The sequence below is a fragment of the Halichoerus grypus genome, chromosome 10, assembly GCF_964656455.1.
Source record: "Halichoerus grypus chromosome 10, mHalGry1.hap1.1, whole genome shotgun sequence".
In the NCBI taxonomy this organism is placed as follows: domain Eukaryota; kingdom Metazoa; phylum Chordata; class Mammalia; order Carnivora; family Phocidae; genus Halichoerus; species Halichoerus grypus.
Window position 1 is genome coordinate 52,436,600 of NC_135721.1, and position 18,652 is coordinate 52,455,251.

The following is an 18,652-nucleotide window of genomic DNA, read 5'->3' on the forward strand; positions in this document are numbered from 1 at the left end:
GCTTGAGAAAGGATTCTTTTACTCTATTTCCAGTAATTGGAAGACTTAGAGTCTCCGAGAGGGCAAGATGTCAACGCTGTAACCAAAGCATGGGTAGGAATTGGGAGAAAGGGAGCCCTGAGTACGGAGGGCTCCAGGCAGATGAGAAAGAGCAGGGAGCTGAGAAAGGTCAGATGTGGCTGAGGTCTGGAGTATGACTGTGTGTTTGCCTCGGGAAGCAGGGATGGCGGGGTCAAGTGGGCAGGTGAGCAGGGCCAGATCCTAAGGACTTTGAGTTTAATCCCTTCACCAGGAGGAGCTATACAAAATTACAAAGCTTTTTTCTTCTCCAAAGAAACAGAAACTAAGTACAGGAAAGCCAGCCTGAGAAAGATGCCAAGGCTGGGACTCACTAAAGAAAGCACATGTCTGTATCCTAAAGAAAAGAATGGCAGAGATGGGGGAGGTGGCTGGACCAGAATTCCTCTTCATAGGCACCCTCCACCCTCCCCTGGCTATTCTCAACACAGGACTCGTCTTATAATTGTCTCCTTGTCTGTGCCCCACTAGCCTGTAAGCCCTGCAGGAGCAGAGAGCAAGACTATCTTTATATTTGGCTACCAGACCTATGGGTATAATTATTTTTTTGTAAAGTGATATTTGGTTTTTTAGAAAGCGATCAAAGGAAAAACTTCAAGGAGAAACATGGTGACAAGTAAAGCATAAAACAAGAAATGTAAATTATTGTCTCCTTTTGTAACTTCCATATCTCAGTTCCTGTCTGGGAACTCTACAAAATTTACACACCATCCCCTGGAAGGAATCCCTCGATTGGCCTGTGCCTCCCCATGGATGTCCCCTGGTGTTGCCCCCGGTTCATCAGCCTTGCCAGTGGGCCTTAATCGCTGTGGCCACAGCCGGGGCTGCACGTCAGCTCTTCACACACTCCCTTCTCTTGCATCCAGTTAGCCAACCGCGGGGCTGCTTCATGAGAGGTTATACTTTTTTCCCTTCAAGCATCTTGTGTGTGAAGGGTCATCAGCAGCAGCTTATTCTTCTCAATCATTCCCAGGATCTTTCCAAAACCCCATAACGTGCATTCCTTACCCAAAGGACCACACTCCAGCTCTGAAGTGGACAGGCCAAGTCTCTATATGGTTCCCCACTAGACAGTCTGTGCAGATGCTTTATAAATGGTGAGCCAAAGACAGTGGTAGTACCGTGACTAGAAGACACTTGGCTGTGTATACCATGTAAGGACCATGGGGTATCTCACTCAGGACCCGTTTTCTGAGATACACGCACCAGGCCACTGAGCTCACCTCTGCCCATCCAAGTATACTTTGGTTCCCAGTCTAACACAAAGTCCAGAATCTAAATCGACCTTGCCTGGCCTCTGCAGGGAGGACTTTGCCAATGAGTGAACAGAAAACAAGATTTTGACTCCCTGTTACCACTCGAGTTGCCCCTCACTCTGCTGCTGTTTAGAATAGCATCAGTCTCTCTTCCCCAAATGGCCAGGAGGCTCTCAGCCTGGGCAGCAAGAGATATGCAACTTGTGTAAAGAATTTAATTGATGCCTAAAGGTAAGTCGATTACAACACAGGGTAGGCATTTTTACTCAAACAAGGAATAAACCAGGGCACCTGGGTGGCTCAGTCGGTTAAGCATCTGCCTTCGGCTCAGGTCATGATCCCAGGGTCCTGGGATCAAGCCCCGTGTCAAGCTCCGCACTCAGCGGGGAGCCTGCTTCTCGCTCTCCCTCTGCCTCTCCCCCTGCTCGAGCTCTCTCTGTCTTTCTCTCAAATAAATAATAATATCATTTAATGATATTAACAAATAAATAAAATCATTTAAAAATAAAAGGAAGAAAGCAAAGTTGAATGCCAAATGGACCAGCTCACCGTGGGCTTCATGGTCTTGGGATTCCCAACCTGGGGAACCAGCATTTTTGTGTTCATATAAAATGAGAAATATGCTCAAATGGGGAGGCCTGGTGACTTTGGGCCATGTAGCTCTTCCAAGAAAACCTTCTATCCTGGGTCTAGAGGTGCAGAAAGTCTACAGATAATCAGCTGTGGGTCCTGGCTTGTTCCAACCTCTGCAGTCAGATGAAGGTTTTGCAGCTGGCTGCAGATCACCAAAGGGCATGTGTTGCCTGTAATATCTTATGCCAACATGCTTAACCAAGCACTTTGGAATTGTTTTAGCTTTAGGTATTTTTTTTTAAGATTTTATTTATTTATTTGACAGGGAGAGTGAGTGAGCAAGAGAGCACAAGTAGGGGCAGAAGGAGAGGGAGAAGCAGACTCCCCTGCTAAGCAGGGAGCCCGACTCAGGGCTCAATCCCAGGACCCTGGGATCATGACCTGAGCCTAAGGCAGACATTGAATTGACTGGCCCACCCAGGCGCCCCTAGTTTTAAGTATTTTTAATAACATAATACTTGTTCATCAAAGGAAGCCTGGAAAACATTCATAAAATAATAATACAATCCCTATCAAAATACCAACAGCATTTTTCATAGAACAAGAACAAAGAATCCTAAAATTTGTTCGGAACCACAAAAGTCCCTGAATAGCCAAAGCAGTCTTGAAAAAGAAAAAAAGCCAGAGGCATCATAATTCCAGACTTCAAGTTATATTACAAAGCTGTAATAATCAAAACAGTATGGTACTGGCACAAAAATAGACACACAGATCAGTGGAACAGAACAGAAATTCCAGAAATAAACCCACAATTATATGGCCAATTAATCTTTGACAAAGCAGGAAAGAATATCCAATGAGAAATAGTCTCTTCAACAGATGGCTTTAGAAAACAGGACAGCCATATGCAAAAGAATAAAATTGGACCACCTTCTTACACCATACACAAAAATAAATTTAAAATGGATTAGTGAGACCTGAAACCATAAAAATCCTAGAAGAGAACACAGGCAGTAACCTCTTTGACATCAGCCATAGCAACTTCTTTCTAGATAGGTCTCCTGCGGCAAGGGAAACAAAAGCAAAAATAAACTATTGGAACTTCGTCAAAATAAAAATCTGCACAGTGAAGGAAACAATCAGCAAAACTAAAAGGCAACCTACAGAATGGGAGAAGACATTTACAAATGACATATCTAAAAAAGGGTTAGGATCCAAAATATATAAAGAACTTATAAAACTCAACACCCAAAAAACAAATAATCCAATTTAAAAATGGGCAAAATACATGAACAGACAATTTTCTGAAGAAGACATACAGATGGCCAACAGACACATAAAAAGATGCTCAACATCCCTCATCATCAGGAAAATGCAAATCAAAACTACAATGAGATATCACCTCACACCTGTCAGAATGGCTAACATCAACAACAGAAGAAACAACAGGTGTTAGCAAGAATGTGGAAAAAGGCGAACCCTCTTGCACTGTTGGTGGGAATGCAAACTGGTACGGCCACTCTGGAAAACAGTATGGAGATGCCTCAAAAAGTTAAAAATAGAACTACCCTATGATCCAGTAATCACACTTCTGGGTGTATATATATATATTTCATATATACAATGGAATATTATTCAGCCATAAAACAGAATGAAACCTCAGCATTTGCAACAACATGGATGGAGGTAAAATGTCTAACACTAAGTGAAATAAGTCAGTCAGAGAAGACAAATATATGATGTCACTCATACGTGGAAGTTAAGAAACAAAACAAACAAGCAAAGGGGAAAAAATAAGAGAAATAGATACAAATCAAGAAACAGGCTAAAATATAGAGAACTAACTGATGGTTACCAGAGGGGAGGAGGGTTGGGGGAATGGGTGAAATAGGTGGTGGGGATTAAGGAGTACACTAATAATAATAATAATTAATAATAATAATGCATATATGTGTGGGTATAACTCACCCATAAATCCTTCACCCATAGTTAACTACTGTTAACAAATTGTGTACATCCTTCCAGATTTTTGAGGGTTTATGCACATGTTCATTTCTTTGTTCATTTTACTTAAATAACAAAATAAACTCTCATGTACCTACCACTATAGTTAGGCACCTTTGAAGCTTCCCAAATGTATTTCCCTTGTTTTCCCTCTAGAAGTAACCATCACCCTGAGTTTTATATTAGTCAGCTCCTTGCTGTTCCTTACAGTGCAGCTGTGAACAGATAAGAGTTTTTAACCTTAATATAATGACTCCCATTCTGCTCTTCTGTGCCTTTCCTTTTCTGCCGAAGTTTAAGTTTTTGCTATTCAATCTCATTTAACTATGTAACTATAATTTCTTTTTGGTCTTATGCAGCATTCTATTTAATGAAAATACTACAGTTTCTTTTTCCACCTGTTGCTGATGGGCATTTGGCTTGCTTCCTGTCCCCTGTTATTATGAGCAATGCTACTCTGGAACCTCCGTGTCTCTTCTGATTCCCATGCACAGGAGCTTCTCCAGAGGGACCGGCTCCGCAGTGAAATGGCTGCTTCGGAGGGTTGGTGCATCATCAATTTCACTAAGTTGTTTTTCAAAAATGGTTTTGTCTTCGGTGTACGAGACGGTTCCTTTTGGTCCATGTCCTCAAGAACACATGGTATTGTCAAACTTTCATTTTAGCCAGTTTGGTGGGTGACAACGAGTTTGTCATGCTTTTAACTTACATTTCCTGATTATTGCAATTAAGCATATTTCCATATGTTTACTGGTGGTATCATTCCCCTTCTGTAAAATTCCTATTCATGTTTATTTCCTTTTATCATTTTTATTGACTCATAGGACTGCTTTATATATGAATTCTATCTCTGTGTATCTGTGCATCTATTGATGCATCTATTTATCTAAAACTATATTTTCAAATCTGACTTCTTTTAACAAGAATAATAACCTTCGTTGCATAAAACCTTAGGTTTTATTAATTAACGACAGTCTTAAGGTCTAGTTAACGACAGTCTTAAGGAACAAACGTTTTCATTCCCTCTACTGTGATTTTCTAAAGAGCCAAACTAGACAAACTATATCAGACAAATACAGACAAATAACAATTTATCAAACAGAAAACAAAAATCAAGTAGGGAAAAGAAGCCCCACCATTGTCATTATACCCTTTACTCCTTGGGAGACTAGAATAATGAAATTTTCTTTCTCAATTGTTTCTGATTTCAACATTAAATTTCAGAGAGGAAAAGAAACGTTAAAACACCATGTCCACAGTTCCTCTCATTATGAGTCTCAGAGTCCATATGCTCTCTAAGGTCTGCTTCCCATTTGGACTTGGGGGAACTGAGAACAAAATCAGGTGGACCCGAGACTGAAGGCAATACGGGTGGTCCTGAAATTTACAGGTAATCTTCCCACTAAATGCTCCCAACCCACAGGGTAGAAGCGGGCTTTCTCTGGACAGTCAATGCCCTCTGCACACTGGGTGCCAGATGTGCCAGATTCCCCCGGACTGTGTGCAAGAGAAGATGCTGTGCCCTGGAACCTGCCCTCTGAAGCTTACGATTCAGTGAGGACGAATATGTGGAAAAGGAGATTTGACTAACAGCATGAGAGCAGTGGAAGGCTGTAGTGGTTTTCATTGTTGGACTAAATGGAAGATGATAAAGGATCAAAGAAATGCGTGCTCTGCGCTCCACCTAAAGTCAAATCTGTTTGCTCTCCATTCCCCTTTGCTCCAGGGTGGTCCACTAGGATCACCAGGCAGATGCAGGCTGGCCTGGTCACATTCCCCCAGGACTGTTGGGCCCATGCTGGTGGTCTCCGGGTCAGCCCTGCCAGCCAGTCGCCATGCTCCCCCCTCCCCCACCCTCAGCTCTCTGAGTTGGAAGTGCAATGGGGATCCCCTCCCCCACTCTCACAGACTTTCACTTTCACTCCAGCCCAGTCTCCTCACTCACAAGATTTAGGGGAAATTGGAAACACAGCTGGCAAAAAGAAATAGCTGGGATCCCCTCCTGGGTCACATAATGTGTCAAAGCCTTGCTAGTTCCCTAAGCAAATGCTCGTTCTGGTATCCATCCTAGGCTATTGCTCATCCCCCTGAAGTTATAGCTTACCAAGAGTCTCTTGAAAATTGACCCAGGCAGTGAATCATGAGGTAATACTTGGGTTCCACTCTTTGGGATGATCATCTACTCCAGTGGTTCTCAGCTAGGGCAGATGTCTCTCCCTGGACATCTGACAATGTCTGGAGACATTTTTGGCTGTCATAACTGGTGGTAGTAGGAGAGTGCTACCATCGTCTAATGGGTAGAGGCCAAGGATGCTGCTAACATCCTCTAATGCACGGGAGAGTCCCCATCACTAAGAATTATCCAGCCCCAAATATCAGTAGAGAAACCCTGATCTACTCCTCACTATGCAGGCTGGTCCTTGACTTCCCTGACATGACTCCCAGTTCCACACGTCTTCTTAAATAGCTGTGGGATTCTTTGCTATACCGTTAAGCCAGTTCTTACAGTCGCACCTGGACACAGGATGCTGGAGAGGGGACCAGTGGTCTGTGGCTGAGTCAGTGACTCTCTCTCTTAGGAGAACTCAGCTTGTGATCTGAATTCTCATCAGTGTGACACTCATGAAAGATACTCTGGCAGCATCCAATCTCTTGGGGTGACAAACTCGTAAATGACATGGATAGTGAGAAGGGCTTCTTTATATTTCATGATGTAATTATTATTTTTTCATTAAATAATACTAAACTATATCATCCACTTATAGTCAATCATTCATTTAGTCAACAAATGTTTATTGTGTGCCCACTAGGACCAGACACTGTGCTCTATGCTAGATGAATGGTAGCTCTTCGAGTCCACTAACTTAGACCATAGCACCTACAGCAGGACTTCTTCATCAGATGGGATGGAGGGAGGGGTGCTTGTTAAATTGCAGGCACATGAGCCCCCGTCCAGATATTCTGATTTCACAATTCAGAAAAATGCCCAGGAACCTGCATTTTTAGCAAGTACTTGAGGTGACTCTCATATAGGTTATCCACGGGACTATGATTTAATAAACATTGATAAAATCATGAAATTTACCCAACCTAACCCCAGGTCTGAGAACATGCAGACCTGAGCTCTAATGTGGTCATTTCCTATATCCCTAGGGGGGAAAAATCATTTAACCATTTAATCAATTAATCATTTAATCATTAATCTCATGTTTCCTATTTTTAAAAAGGAGAGTAAGACCTGTTTAAACACAGATGGTGAGAGGGTAGAATGATCCCGTGTAGATAGAAGCAGGACACTTAAAAAGGAACAAAACCATAGCAGTTTTACTTCTAAAAACTAATTTTTATGACATATAATAAAACGAGCATTTGCCAAGTACACTGGTATCAACAGTAATTGGGAGAAAAAACTCTTGCTTATGTAAGAGGTATGCACACTACCTATTCTCGGAACCAACCTCAGCATGCAGTGATTCCTAGCTTGATTAGGGACCACAAATCCTCCCTGGACACCAAGATTAATGGCTTCTCTGATTACTCTCGATTTTTTTTTTCAAATCTCTTCTCAGACCTACATCATTAACTCTTCATTGTGTGGCTTTGCTTATTTTAGGAACTTATTTTAGGAACACATTAACCCCCAGTAGAAGACCACGTCTAAACCTCGTTCCAAGCAAAACTTTTCCAAGCCATGAGAAACACCCCCCCACTTATCTAATGTCAAGGAAGTTAGCTCACTGTGCAGGGGTGAGTGTAAAACACAGGGAAATCACTTTCAGCCCAACTGCTCTCCCCCAAATTGCTGTGATCGATTAATAATAGAAGAAACCCATATAAAGAAACTTATGATGACAGTTATATAGCAGATTAAAATCAATGTGTCACTATTATCATTAATAAGAAGAGCTTTGGATTCAAGGCCAGAATATCTCAGAAAACATTCCGTCATCCCTTAATTAACTTACAATGCATTTCTCTTGAACAACTTCACTAAGAATTCCCTCCCATTCTGTCCCTTTAACTAAAAGTGTCTCTATTATACCTTCAACTGTCTCTACATTCCTGCCTGGTCCTCATTGTTTACTTTTTGCTCCTTCTGCCTCACCAACAGGACCCCTTGAGTTTCTTCACAGATCAAGCACTTCAAAAAGACTCTACTCTCTGTGCTCCTATGAAAAACCTCTCAAATTATGGACAGGTGTCCAAACAGGAGGGAAATTATCCCTTCATGAAAAAGAGAGAAAAACTGTCAGATCTGTGTGTGATCTGTAGCTTTAGCCCATCCGAAGTACCCCATCGTGGCCTCACACTAGCGAGCTCCATTCCAACACCACCTCCAAACAGAAAAGAATCCCCTCTCAGGGTCTGGGAACTTTGAGCCAACATATCAACTTGAATGCAAATTTTCCCCAAACTCAGATTTGCTGAGAGATCCATTTTTAAGTAGACAAAGCTCCCTGCAGACCAACATGCAAATGGTGGGTGCTCAAGTATAAGAAGCCCAAGGGCAACAAAAAGACATTGACCATACCTATTTTCCCAGTCTCCACTTTCAGGTTGAAATCCCAGTTTCTCGGCAACTTCAGGGACATTTTGCTCCCGCTTCGGGTGAGTAGCTGCTGAAGCGACAGGTCTGCCTCGATTCCCGCCCTTCTCGCTTTTTCGCTCTCTCCCTCTAGGTTTTGTGTGTGTGTTCCCCTTTATGATTTCTTCACAAGCAATCTTGGGTTTGAGGTTGATTTGCCAGCATGTGTCCTCCTTTCTTTCAGAAGAAAGGTCCATCCATCTGTCTGTCACTGGGGGATGGCACCCAAATCCCCCCAAGGCCTCCAACTGTCCCACGGGGGCTGCTACTTCCTGAAGTGTGCACCTTGCTTTTTCTTGCTTTCAGTTTTACCAGAAATATCCAAGTTGATAACTTCACTCTGCGTCATGAGAAGCAGGGCTCCTGTTCGAAAGAATCTCAGGCCTCACTGAGGCGAGGTCGTGATAAACAACTGCGCCTCGGCTTTTTTTTTTTTTTAACTGTCTGCTTCCTTGCATTTGAGGAAGTGGGTGGTTGTTCGGTATAGATGATGCATTATGAGCACTCTTTCTTGAGAAAACCGTTTCTGGAAATGCTCGTATAAGTAGAATAAGTGCTCTCATGATATAAGGCTATAGCTTTGATCAAAAGAAAAAGAAATATAAAATTCCAAGAGTCCCACCATATACCTCTAAGCCTTCCTCCCAACTGAATGGATCAAGCATCCAAAAATGGTCAGTAAGACAACCTGCATCACCCCCCCTCCCCAAAGTTTCCTTCTTTTAAATTCTCTCTGCTATTAGGACCAAATAGTAAGTTCTCCACCAGCTCGGGATAAAGCCTCGTGTGGGGAGGGCTCTGATGCTCTTAGCTACTAAGTTAGCTACTAAGTTAGCTTTAGCTGGGTAGACCCACTCACATGATATAATGGTTCTTTGGCATTGTGTACAGGGTACGGGATTAGGAATCAGACTGACATGGGTTCAAAATGCAGATCTTCCTCTTCCTTAGCTCTGCAGCTTTTCACAAACAACTGAATCTCTCTGGGCCTTGATGTCCTCAAGCAGTAAAATGAGGTCGATAATAACCATGACTGCAGGGATTTATGAAGGCATCTAGTGCAGAGCTTGGCACACGGTGGCTGTACCACAAATGTTAATTCAACCTTTATTTCATTTAGTTCAGCTCTGGGTCAGCCTAATCTAATGATTAAGTATTTGAGTCCAGAGCCAGATGTCCTGTGTTCAAATCCTGGTTCCATCACTTTCTTGCTGTGTGACTTTGGACAAGTTTCTTGACCACTCTGTGTTTCCATTTCCTCATCTGTAAATGAGGCAAATAATAGGCCCTACTTCATATGACTGTTGTGAGGCTTTATTAGATAGTGGGTAGAAGGGCTCCCAAGAGGCCCTGCTCGCCAGCATGCGAGCTACACGTCCTTGGTCCATTCATTCTTCAACCCTTCTGGATGACTCTGTCATACTTTCTTCTTCGCCTCACATATGCTCATTCTCTGTTGATGACCTGACTTCCTGTTTTATTGAGAAAAGTTGGTACAACTGGAAGAGAATGTCTGCAAGCTCCCACCACTGTATCTGACTAAGTCCTACATGTAAGCCCACACACTCAAACTTCTCCTAGTTACAGTGGATGAACCACATCACTCCTCCATCTTTTTTTCAATTATTTTTTAAAGATTTTAATTATTTATTTATTTATTTATTTATTTAGAGAGCATGAGCAGGGAGAGAGGCAGGGGGAGAGAGAGAATCCCAAGCAGACTCCACGCTGAGTGCAGAGCCTGTCATAAGACTCGATCTCAAGACCCTGGGATCATGACCTCAGCCAAAACCAAGAGTCAGACAAACTGAGCCACCCAAGCGCCCCTATCACTCCTCCATCTGAATCAATTCCTTCTCTCTCTTAGATTGTTCCCGTTAGCATTCAAGCTTGTTTTAAAAAAAATCTCTAAATTCCACTTCCTCCTCCTGCTACAGTCCCATTTCTTTTCTTCATTTTGGAGCAGCACTTTGTTAAGAATTGTCTACACTTGCAAATGCTTGTGCTATTATTCTCTCCTGAAACTGTTCTGTTGATGTTTCTGCCCTCAGGATTTGATGGAATATATTCTTCTCAAGGACATCGACAGCATCCCTGTCACTAAATCACTTTCAATTCTGCATGTCAACTCAGTGCCCTACCAGCAGCTTTGGACACACCGATCACTCTGTCCAACTCTGAGCTCTCTCTCCGCTTGGCTCCCAGGATCCCTCACTGGCCTGCTCATCTGCCTGCCTTTCCCAGCCACTCCATCTCTGTTTCCTTGCTGGTTCCTTCTCATCTCTCTGACTGCTACAAATTGGAGGACTTCTTTTCCATCCATACCCACACTTTGGTGAGCTCGTCTACCTCAAGGCTTTAAATGCCGTGCATCTGCTGATCGTGCCAGTGGAGACCTTTAGCCCAGACCACCCCCAAGCCCCCAATCATACACATCTCTGCTTAGATATCTCACAACCATCTGAAAGTAATCATGTCCAAAACCTCTGTTCGGGGGACCAAGCTGAAGGAGCAATGGTGACCCGAGGCATATTCTCACTGCGAATGAAAGGAGCGTAAGAGGGAAGAACCACATATGCATGCTTCACGTCTCTGCTTGCATCATGTCTGCTCACATTGCAGTGGCCAACACACATCATGTGGCCAAGTCCAAAGGCAGGGAGGCAAGAAGTACACACAGTCCTGAGGTGGTGGGGGAGGGGAGAAGGGAGTGATTATTTGCTGATCAAGACTCCAATCCATCACACGAACCCAGTTCACTTAGCTACCTTCCAACTTCCCCAGGGGTGCTGGGTTCCTTTGAAGCTGACACATCCTACCAGAGACTTTGGAGCCCCAACTCTGCATTACTACCAAACACCAATGCTCTTTTTTCTATCTTGGCTTGGAGGGGAGGGGCAGTGGATAACCATCCTGAGCCCCAGCCCAGCAGCATCTCCACAGGGAATTGACACCATCCAGAGTTCCAGTCCTGGGACCTTTAACTCTGGAACTCTGAAAATATCTTGAAGGTAGCACTTAGAAACATACAGAGAACTTCCTTTGCTCTTTAGGGTAGGTTCCTGTAAGTCTTGGAAAAACTCATGACCGATGGGGAAGTTGGGTGTGACTTGGAAAGACAATCAGATGAAAAGCACCCCTGGAAAGGCCCAACCCAGCAGGCTTCCCTCTGAGGAGCCCACTCTGGGTCAGCCAGCTGCTGGGCAGGGTTAGAGAGCAGCTGTCTATGGCGGGGCTTCTCGCCTTCTTCCTGACCTTCAGGGAATGAAGAACTGGATGTCCTGTCTGGCCCCAAAGTTTAAATCAGCATCTGCAGTAGCAAAAACAAAAGCAAAACCCCGTTCATCTATTTGCTTACTGAATATTAACCATTTCTTGAGTAAGGACTTCATTTTTGCTAGACTTTGGAGGAATGTCCATGAACAAGCAGACTTTGTTTCTGCTTTCATGTTTCTGCTCTCAACGGTTCATTGAGAAGAAGAGTTAAATACAGCACGAGAAAGGTTATGTTGGATGAAGTGTAGGAAGCTTTGGGAGTTTACATCTGAGGTGCCTAATAGGGACCTGGGGAGTGAAGGAAGGCTTCCTGGGGAAAATGTCATTTACATTAAGGCTTGATGAATGACTTAGGGAGGCAAGGGGGTTGGGAAAGCCTTCCAGACAAAACAAAGGGCATGCAAGAGGCACAGAGGTAGGAAAGAACTCATCAGGTTGCTCCAGGAAAGGATGAAAGTGGTAGGAGGGAGGAGAGATGGAGAGATGGCTGGATTGGGGATGGACCCCTGGTAAGCCTCCTAAAGAGTTTTGACTTTACCCTGGAGGAAAGAGAAAGCATGTATACATTATTATTGGGGTCGGGATGAGGGTCTGTGGCACATGGCCAGGTGAGAGCCAGGGAGAGAGAAAGAGGTCAGCAGCAGTGTGCAGGCAAAGAAGGGAAAACGAGGCAAGAACCATTCTGGTGGTGGGATTGACTGCCCAGGGGAATTTCTGTAGGAAGAAAACAGATGTGCCTGGTCCTGGCTCCAGTCCCTGGAGGTGGATGGAGCTCCCACCACAAAGTCAGAGAGTGCACCAAAAGAGTGAGGGTCATTGACGAGGTTGCTAAGGACTAGCAACTAGCGGGGAGTCAGTTGCCAGAGGGAGAAGCCGATGGGCTCAGTTTGGGGCATGTTGCATTCAGAGACCTGTAGGACCCTGGAGCACAGCTGCCCTGAGCCTAGAGCTCAGCAGACACATTCATTCATTCGTTCACTCCTCCACTCCATAAACATTTATCCAGGACTGGGCTGGATTCTGAGTAAACAAGGATGATTAAGATCCTGGCCTAATCCCCAAATGACTCAATGAAAGAGAGAAGTATAAACATAATGGCAGTGCTGTTCGAGGTATAAAAAGAGTGCACACACAGGGTAGGGTGACAGCAGGAAACGGTGGGCTCGGCTTGGGTGGCCAGGGACGGCTTCCCAGGAGAGGGGACTCAGGGGAGAGCAGCCAGGCGCGAAGCAAGGCAGGCAAGCAGGCGGAGGACCCCTGGGCAGATGAAACAGCAGATGGCTGCTAAAACACAGACCCATTCTCAGGGAAGTCCCGGGGATGGTGCACCAGGGTAAGGCCAGAGGGGGAGCCGGGCAGAGGGGGCCAGGCCTGCTGGACCCACGCCTGATGCGCGGGCTGAGGGATTGGACTCCGCTCTGAGGTGATGGTCTTTGGAGAGCTTTTTTAAACATCCCTTTTATTGTAATTTTTACCATTACAGTAGTCCCTGCATGATCTTCAGAGAAGATTTCAATAAGCAGAAAGAACACAAAAATTGGGACGCCTGGGTGGCTCAGTCAGTTAAGCGTCTGCCTTCAGCTCAGGTCATGATCCCAGGGTCTTGGGATCGAGCCCCATATTGGGCTCCCTGCTCAGCGGGGAGTCTGCTTCTCCCTCTGCCTGCTGCTCCCCCTGCTTGTGCTCACTCTCTCTCTCTGACAAATAAATAAATAAAATATTTTTTAAAAAAGAACTAAAAAATCACTGTTAACCATTTAATGTGTCAGGAGAATTTTCGCGTTTCGATCTCCATCACTCTTTTTCTATTTATGTGTATATATAATGTGTGTATATGTATTTTAATTTTAAAAATTAGTGTGTATGCTGTTTTATAAGCTGTTATCTTCCCTTGACAAAAACGAAACAAAGCAAAACGCGTAAATAGTTACCTTATTAAGCGTTTTCCCAAAACATCATTTATGGCCTCATAGTCTGTAATTACGTAGTGAGAGCATAATTTATTCAACAAATTTCGGTATCACTGAGCATGTGAGATGTATACCAGTTTTCCTAATATTCTTGTAGCTAAATGTCTGGGGAAATCCATTCCCTCCCCAAAACCCCTCCACCCCTAGGTGGGTTCTTCAAGGTGGAAATGCTGGGAAAGCGGATGAGAAAATGTTAAGACTTGATATGTCTAAACTGTCCTCCAGAAGGTTCTACTTGAATCCCTCAGGGGTGAGTTCCCTCCTGGCCTCACTAAGTGCTGGCATTTTTATTTCAAAAGCAAACCAAACCAAACCACTGCCAACTATTGAAGCAAAAAATCCCTCACCAAATAGTGCAACGCAAGCTATTTTTGGATGTGCTTATGGGCCATTTGTAGGGGTCAGATACATCTAGGTGTCTGTGTGTCTGAATGATTTTGCAAGGAACCAGCAGATGGGGGGCGGGGGAGTCTTCAATCTTATTTGTGACTTTCAGGCTCCTGGCTCCAGTATCTCCTTCGGAACTTCTGGTTATCTGCATGCTAGCCCTCCACTTTGTTGCCTCCTTGTCTTTCATTTTGTCACCTGGATTACTAATCCTCTGCATTTTGAGACAATTTGTACTTCATCTCACTGGTTTTGTTTTTTTAATAACTTTATTGAAATATGATTTACATAACATACAGTTCACACATCTGTAGTGTACAATTCAGTGATTTTTAGTATATTCACAGGTTTGTGCAACCGTGACCACAATCCATTTTAGAACATTTTTATCGCTCTCCCCCTGCCAAGAAACCCCATACCCATGAGCAGCCCCTTCGCATTCGCCGCAACTCAGCCCCTGGGCAAACACTGATCTATTTTCTGTCTCTATATATTTGCCTATTCTAGACATTTCATATAAATGGAATCCTATAATATGTGACACTTAGTCTTCTTTCACTTAGCATAATGTTTTCAAGGTTCATCCATGTTGTAGCAGGTGTCAGAACTTTATTTCTTTTGATGACCAAATAATATTCCATCGTACGGATGTAGCACACTATGTCTATTCACTAGCTGATGGACACTTGGACTGTTTCCGCTTTTTGGCTATTATAAATAATGCTGTTATAAACATTCGTGTACAAGTTTTTATGTGAACGTATGCTTTTATTTCTCTTGGATATGTACCTAGAAGTGGAATTGCCGGGTCATAGAGTGACTCACTTTCAAACTTTTTGAGAAACTGCCAGAACATTTTCCAAAGTGGTTGGACCATTTTACACTCCCATCAGCAATGTAGGAGGGTTCCATTTCTTCCACATCCTCCCCAACTCTTGTTATCATCTGTCCTTCTGACTTTAGCCATTCTAGTGGGTATTAATAATCTAGTGGGTATTAAGTGGCATCTCATTGTGGGTTGCCTTTCTCTGATGGCTAATTATGTTGGGCATCTTTCTGTGTGCTTATTGGCTGGTTTGGTTTTCCAAAACCTAAATTCTGCTTCTTGAAATATCCAAAGATGTAGCCACGGGGAATCTGCACTTGTATAAGACTGCATTCAGCTAAAACTTAAGTCCTTCCTTAGGGAAAGCTGATATACACTGTGCTAAATATCATCCCAAATCTCCAGATGTCCTTTTCCTATGTGCTTCCACTCCCGCTGAAGTGCCACGTTCCCCTACCCCCTGCCTGGCTCTAAGGAATTTTTAAGCGATGCTCTGCAAAAAAAAAAAGCAGTCACACCTTCCCGGCAGCGATTAGATTTGCTGGAGGGATGCCCTTGCCCTCAAATCCCTCCCTCTCTTTCCCCGTTGCCCATTTCAGGTGGTGGTTGTTACCGTCATCCTCAACATCATTATCCTCGTGGCTGTTGTTTTCTGCAAGGATTCGTAACAATGCCTGGAGGGGCCAGAAGGACAATACATTAGCTGCCTCACGGATCAGCATCAGAGAAACAGATGGCAGAGAAAGCGAGTTCAGTTTTCTGGATTCTCCACAGTTGGAGCATCTGAGTAGACTCCAGGAGAGTCACAACGCTTGAGTGCCCACTTTCGTCAGGAGGTCTCTGTTCATGAGACAAAGCCAGGGAGCTTTCTCTGGGCTGGGGTCCTTGTGCGGCCTGACCATTCCCTGTGATCCATAAGTTTCTCCTTACCAAGAACAAAGAGGAACTTTGTTGCTACCCAAACATGTTGCTGATGCTGTTTTTAACAGAACTAATTGTATGTTGGGAGAGGGACATGAGCGAAGATGAATCTTGAGCCTTTGGAGCTTAAACAGAAGGGACTTTCCATTTTACTATTTAACCAAAAAAACTCTTGGCATATAAAGAGGTGGCTGAGGATTGGCCTCCATCACACCTGTCTCCCACAGTCCTTGAAGAGTTGCTTGGTGAAATTTTAAGGCCTTGACCATGGTGGCGGTTCCGTGAATCGAATGTCTTTGTTTTTCAGTGGTGAGTGTGCAGTGGGGGAAGAGGGGAAAGCAATGAGAAGGGCCTGCTCTGATCAGGCAGCTGAGCGCATTATCCATAGAGAATTTTATTTTATTTTATTTTATTTTATTTTTATAATTCTATTTTTTAAAATTTTATTATGTTAGTCACCATACAATACATCATTAGTTTTTGATGTGGTGATCCACGATTCATTGTTTTCATATAACACCCAGTGCTCCATGCAGTACGTGCCCTCCTTAATACCCATCACCGGGCTAACCCATCCCCCCTCCCCCCTCCCCTCTAAAAGTATAACAAAACTAAAAGCCACCTACTTAAAAGTTCATCACCATGCATAGTAATTCTAAATAATATCTGTGCTAAATACTCCTTCCCTTTGTTGGGCCACTTCCAACCCCTACCCCCGTGGTAGGTCCCCACAGCCCCTGCTGATGATAATCCCACCTCCTCCACGGGGGATTCTCTCCTTGCTGTGGAACCTGCCAGTGTTGTGTATTTTGATTGATTACACCACCCACCTGCAAAATCCACACCATCCCACTCCTTCCCACCCCAGCTTCTCAAGGATTTGAACTCCTATCCAAGCCCCTACCCCACTTTCCCCAGTGGTGGTCTAAGAAACCCCCTCTTCCTTCCACGAGCCTTGAATCTGAATTAGATGGCTCGGTCAGAAAGCCTGCAGGACGCTATACTAAAAAGAAATGCACTTGTGATGAGCACCGGGTATTGTATGGAAGTGTTGAATCACTAAATTGTACATCTGAAACTAACATGACACCATATGGTAACTAACTGGAATGTAAATAAAAACTTCTAAAAATAAATGAAAATAAAAATAAATGCCTTAAAAGACTGCATCTTAATGAGCTAATCCTGACAATTTGAGTAGAGCACCCATTTTTTTTTAATTAAAAGACTTTTATTTTTTAGGCACCTTTAGGTCTACAGAAAAATTGAATGGAAAGCAGAGTCCCCATATGCCACCTCTCTCCTCAACCCACCACACACTCTGCATTCCCACTCTTATCAACATCTTGCATTAGTGTGGTACATTTGTTATAATGATGAGCCAATGTGAGTATATTATTCTTAACTAAAGTTCAGAGTTTACATTAGGACTCACTCGTGGTGTTGCACATTCTATGGGTTTGACAAATCTGTAATGACACGTGTCCATCACCATGGTATTGTACAGAGTTTTACTGCCCTAAAAGTCCCCTGCGTAGAGCACCCACTTTTTTGACACCCCTCCCCCTGTCTGTTCACACAGGGTTTTTTTTATTAGAATTAATTGCATGATTTTAAATAGGAGATTCACATGGGAATGCGGGTTTCTGGCTTCCTGAAACACTCAGTGATGCGGTACCTGCATGCCCACGAGACCATGGTCAGCGGGAGCTCAGCCGAGGCTGACCTTCCTCACACAGGTCCAGCTGGCCAAAACCCTTCCATTCTCCAGAGGCAGGGACGGGTGTCCTTGGTAGGCACATGTGCACTGTTGTTTTCCTTGGAACAGACTGAAGAAGAAAAAATGTAATCCGTGGTACCCACCCATGTCTCATTCAAAAGCGGGGAGGAAAAAAAGTAGTCTGAGGTCATAAACGTTGGGAGACAACATGTTTCTTGGCAGATGTGGGCCAGCCAGTTTCGCTTGCTTCTACCCCGCACTTGGCTCCCGCGCTGGAGTGGGGCCCCACACGGAGGGCACACTCGCCTAGCAACTCACTTCTAGCAGCTACTCCCGTGTGCAGGGCTCGTGGTTACAACTTGTGCTCGTGGCTGATTCCCCAGCATGTGTGTCCTGGAGCGTGGCATTTGTCAACACCAAGAAGAAAGATGTTTTTCATATGGATTGGATAGTCTATATCTCTAAGAAAGCTCAATTTAGAAGGCACAAGTTCAAGATTTGATTCCCTTTCCCTTGGCTGTATGAGGGAAATCCAAACAAAGACAAAAACAAAAAACTCTGGTAGAGGAAGAGACTTCTGTGCTCTGAACACTCTGTTGGAGTTCAGGGGACCAGTTAGAGGTGTCTTGGCTCAGAGCCTCGTCCCTCTGGGGCCTGAGCAATGGGGTGGACATGCCTTGTTACTGATCTCATCTCTGCCAAGGTCCCTGGTGTTGGTTCTGATGTCTGGTCATAGTTTGATAGTCTATTAAACTTTACTTTTTTCCCATCATAGCCAAAGAAAGAAAGAAAGAAAGAAATCTTTCTAGTTCTGAAGGCCAAGGCTGCCATTGTCACTGCCAACACTCTAACTAGAGGAACACTGTTCCCTGGGTCATGGCGTAAGAGAGAGGAATGTCTATCTAAACGGGAAATTTATAACCACGGGATTATAAACAGAACCTGAGTTTTTTGAACCAGAGCACACAAAGCAAATCCGGGGGAAATGTTCCCCCCATATAACACCTCCTTTGAGCCAGTTACGGGTTGCATATTTGGTTGAACCACATGAAGTTG

At 43.9% G+C, this 18,652-nt stretch overlaps 1 protein-coding gene and 1 long non-coding RNA gene across 3 annotated transcripts in view; one reads left to right on the forward strand and one right to left on the reverse strand.

Annotated features, from left to right (window-relative positions):
- The window catches only part of ARHGAP25 (Rho GTPase activating protein 25), an 84,958-nt gene extending 76,068 nt beyond the window's left edge, over positions 1-8,890 (reverse strand). Inside the window, exon 1 of one of the 2 annotated variants that reach the window (XM_036073096.2) lies at positions 8,443-8,890. In XM_036073096.2, coding sequence (XP_035928989.1) covers positions 8,443-8,503 — 61 coding nt within the window. In that variant the 5' untranslated portion in view covers positions 8,504-8,890. The remainder of the gene's footprint in view (positions 1-8,442) is intronic. The other variant, XM_036073094.2, reaches the window with a different exon arrangement.
- On the forward strand, positions 8,382-17,028 carry LOC144379221 (uncharacterized). Its single transcript, XR_013441761.1, has 2 exons — positions 8,382-8,519; positions 15,555-17,028. It is a non-coding gene; the product is annotated as an uncharacterized LOC144379221 (long non-coding RNA).
- The last annotated feature ends 1,624 nt before the right edge of the window (positions 17,029-18,652 follow it).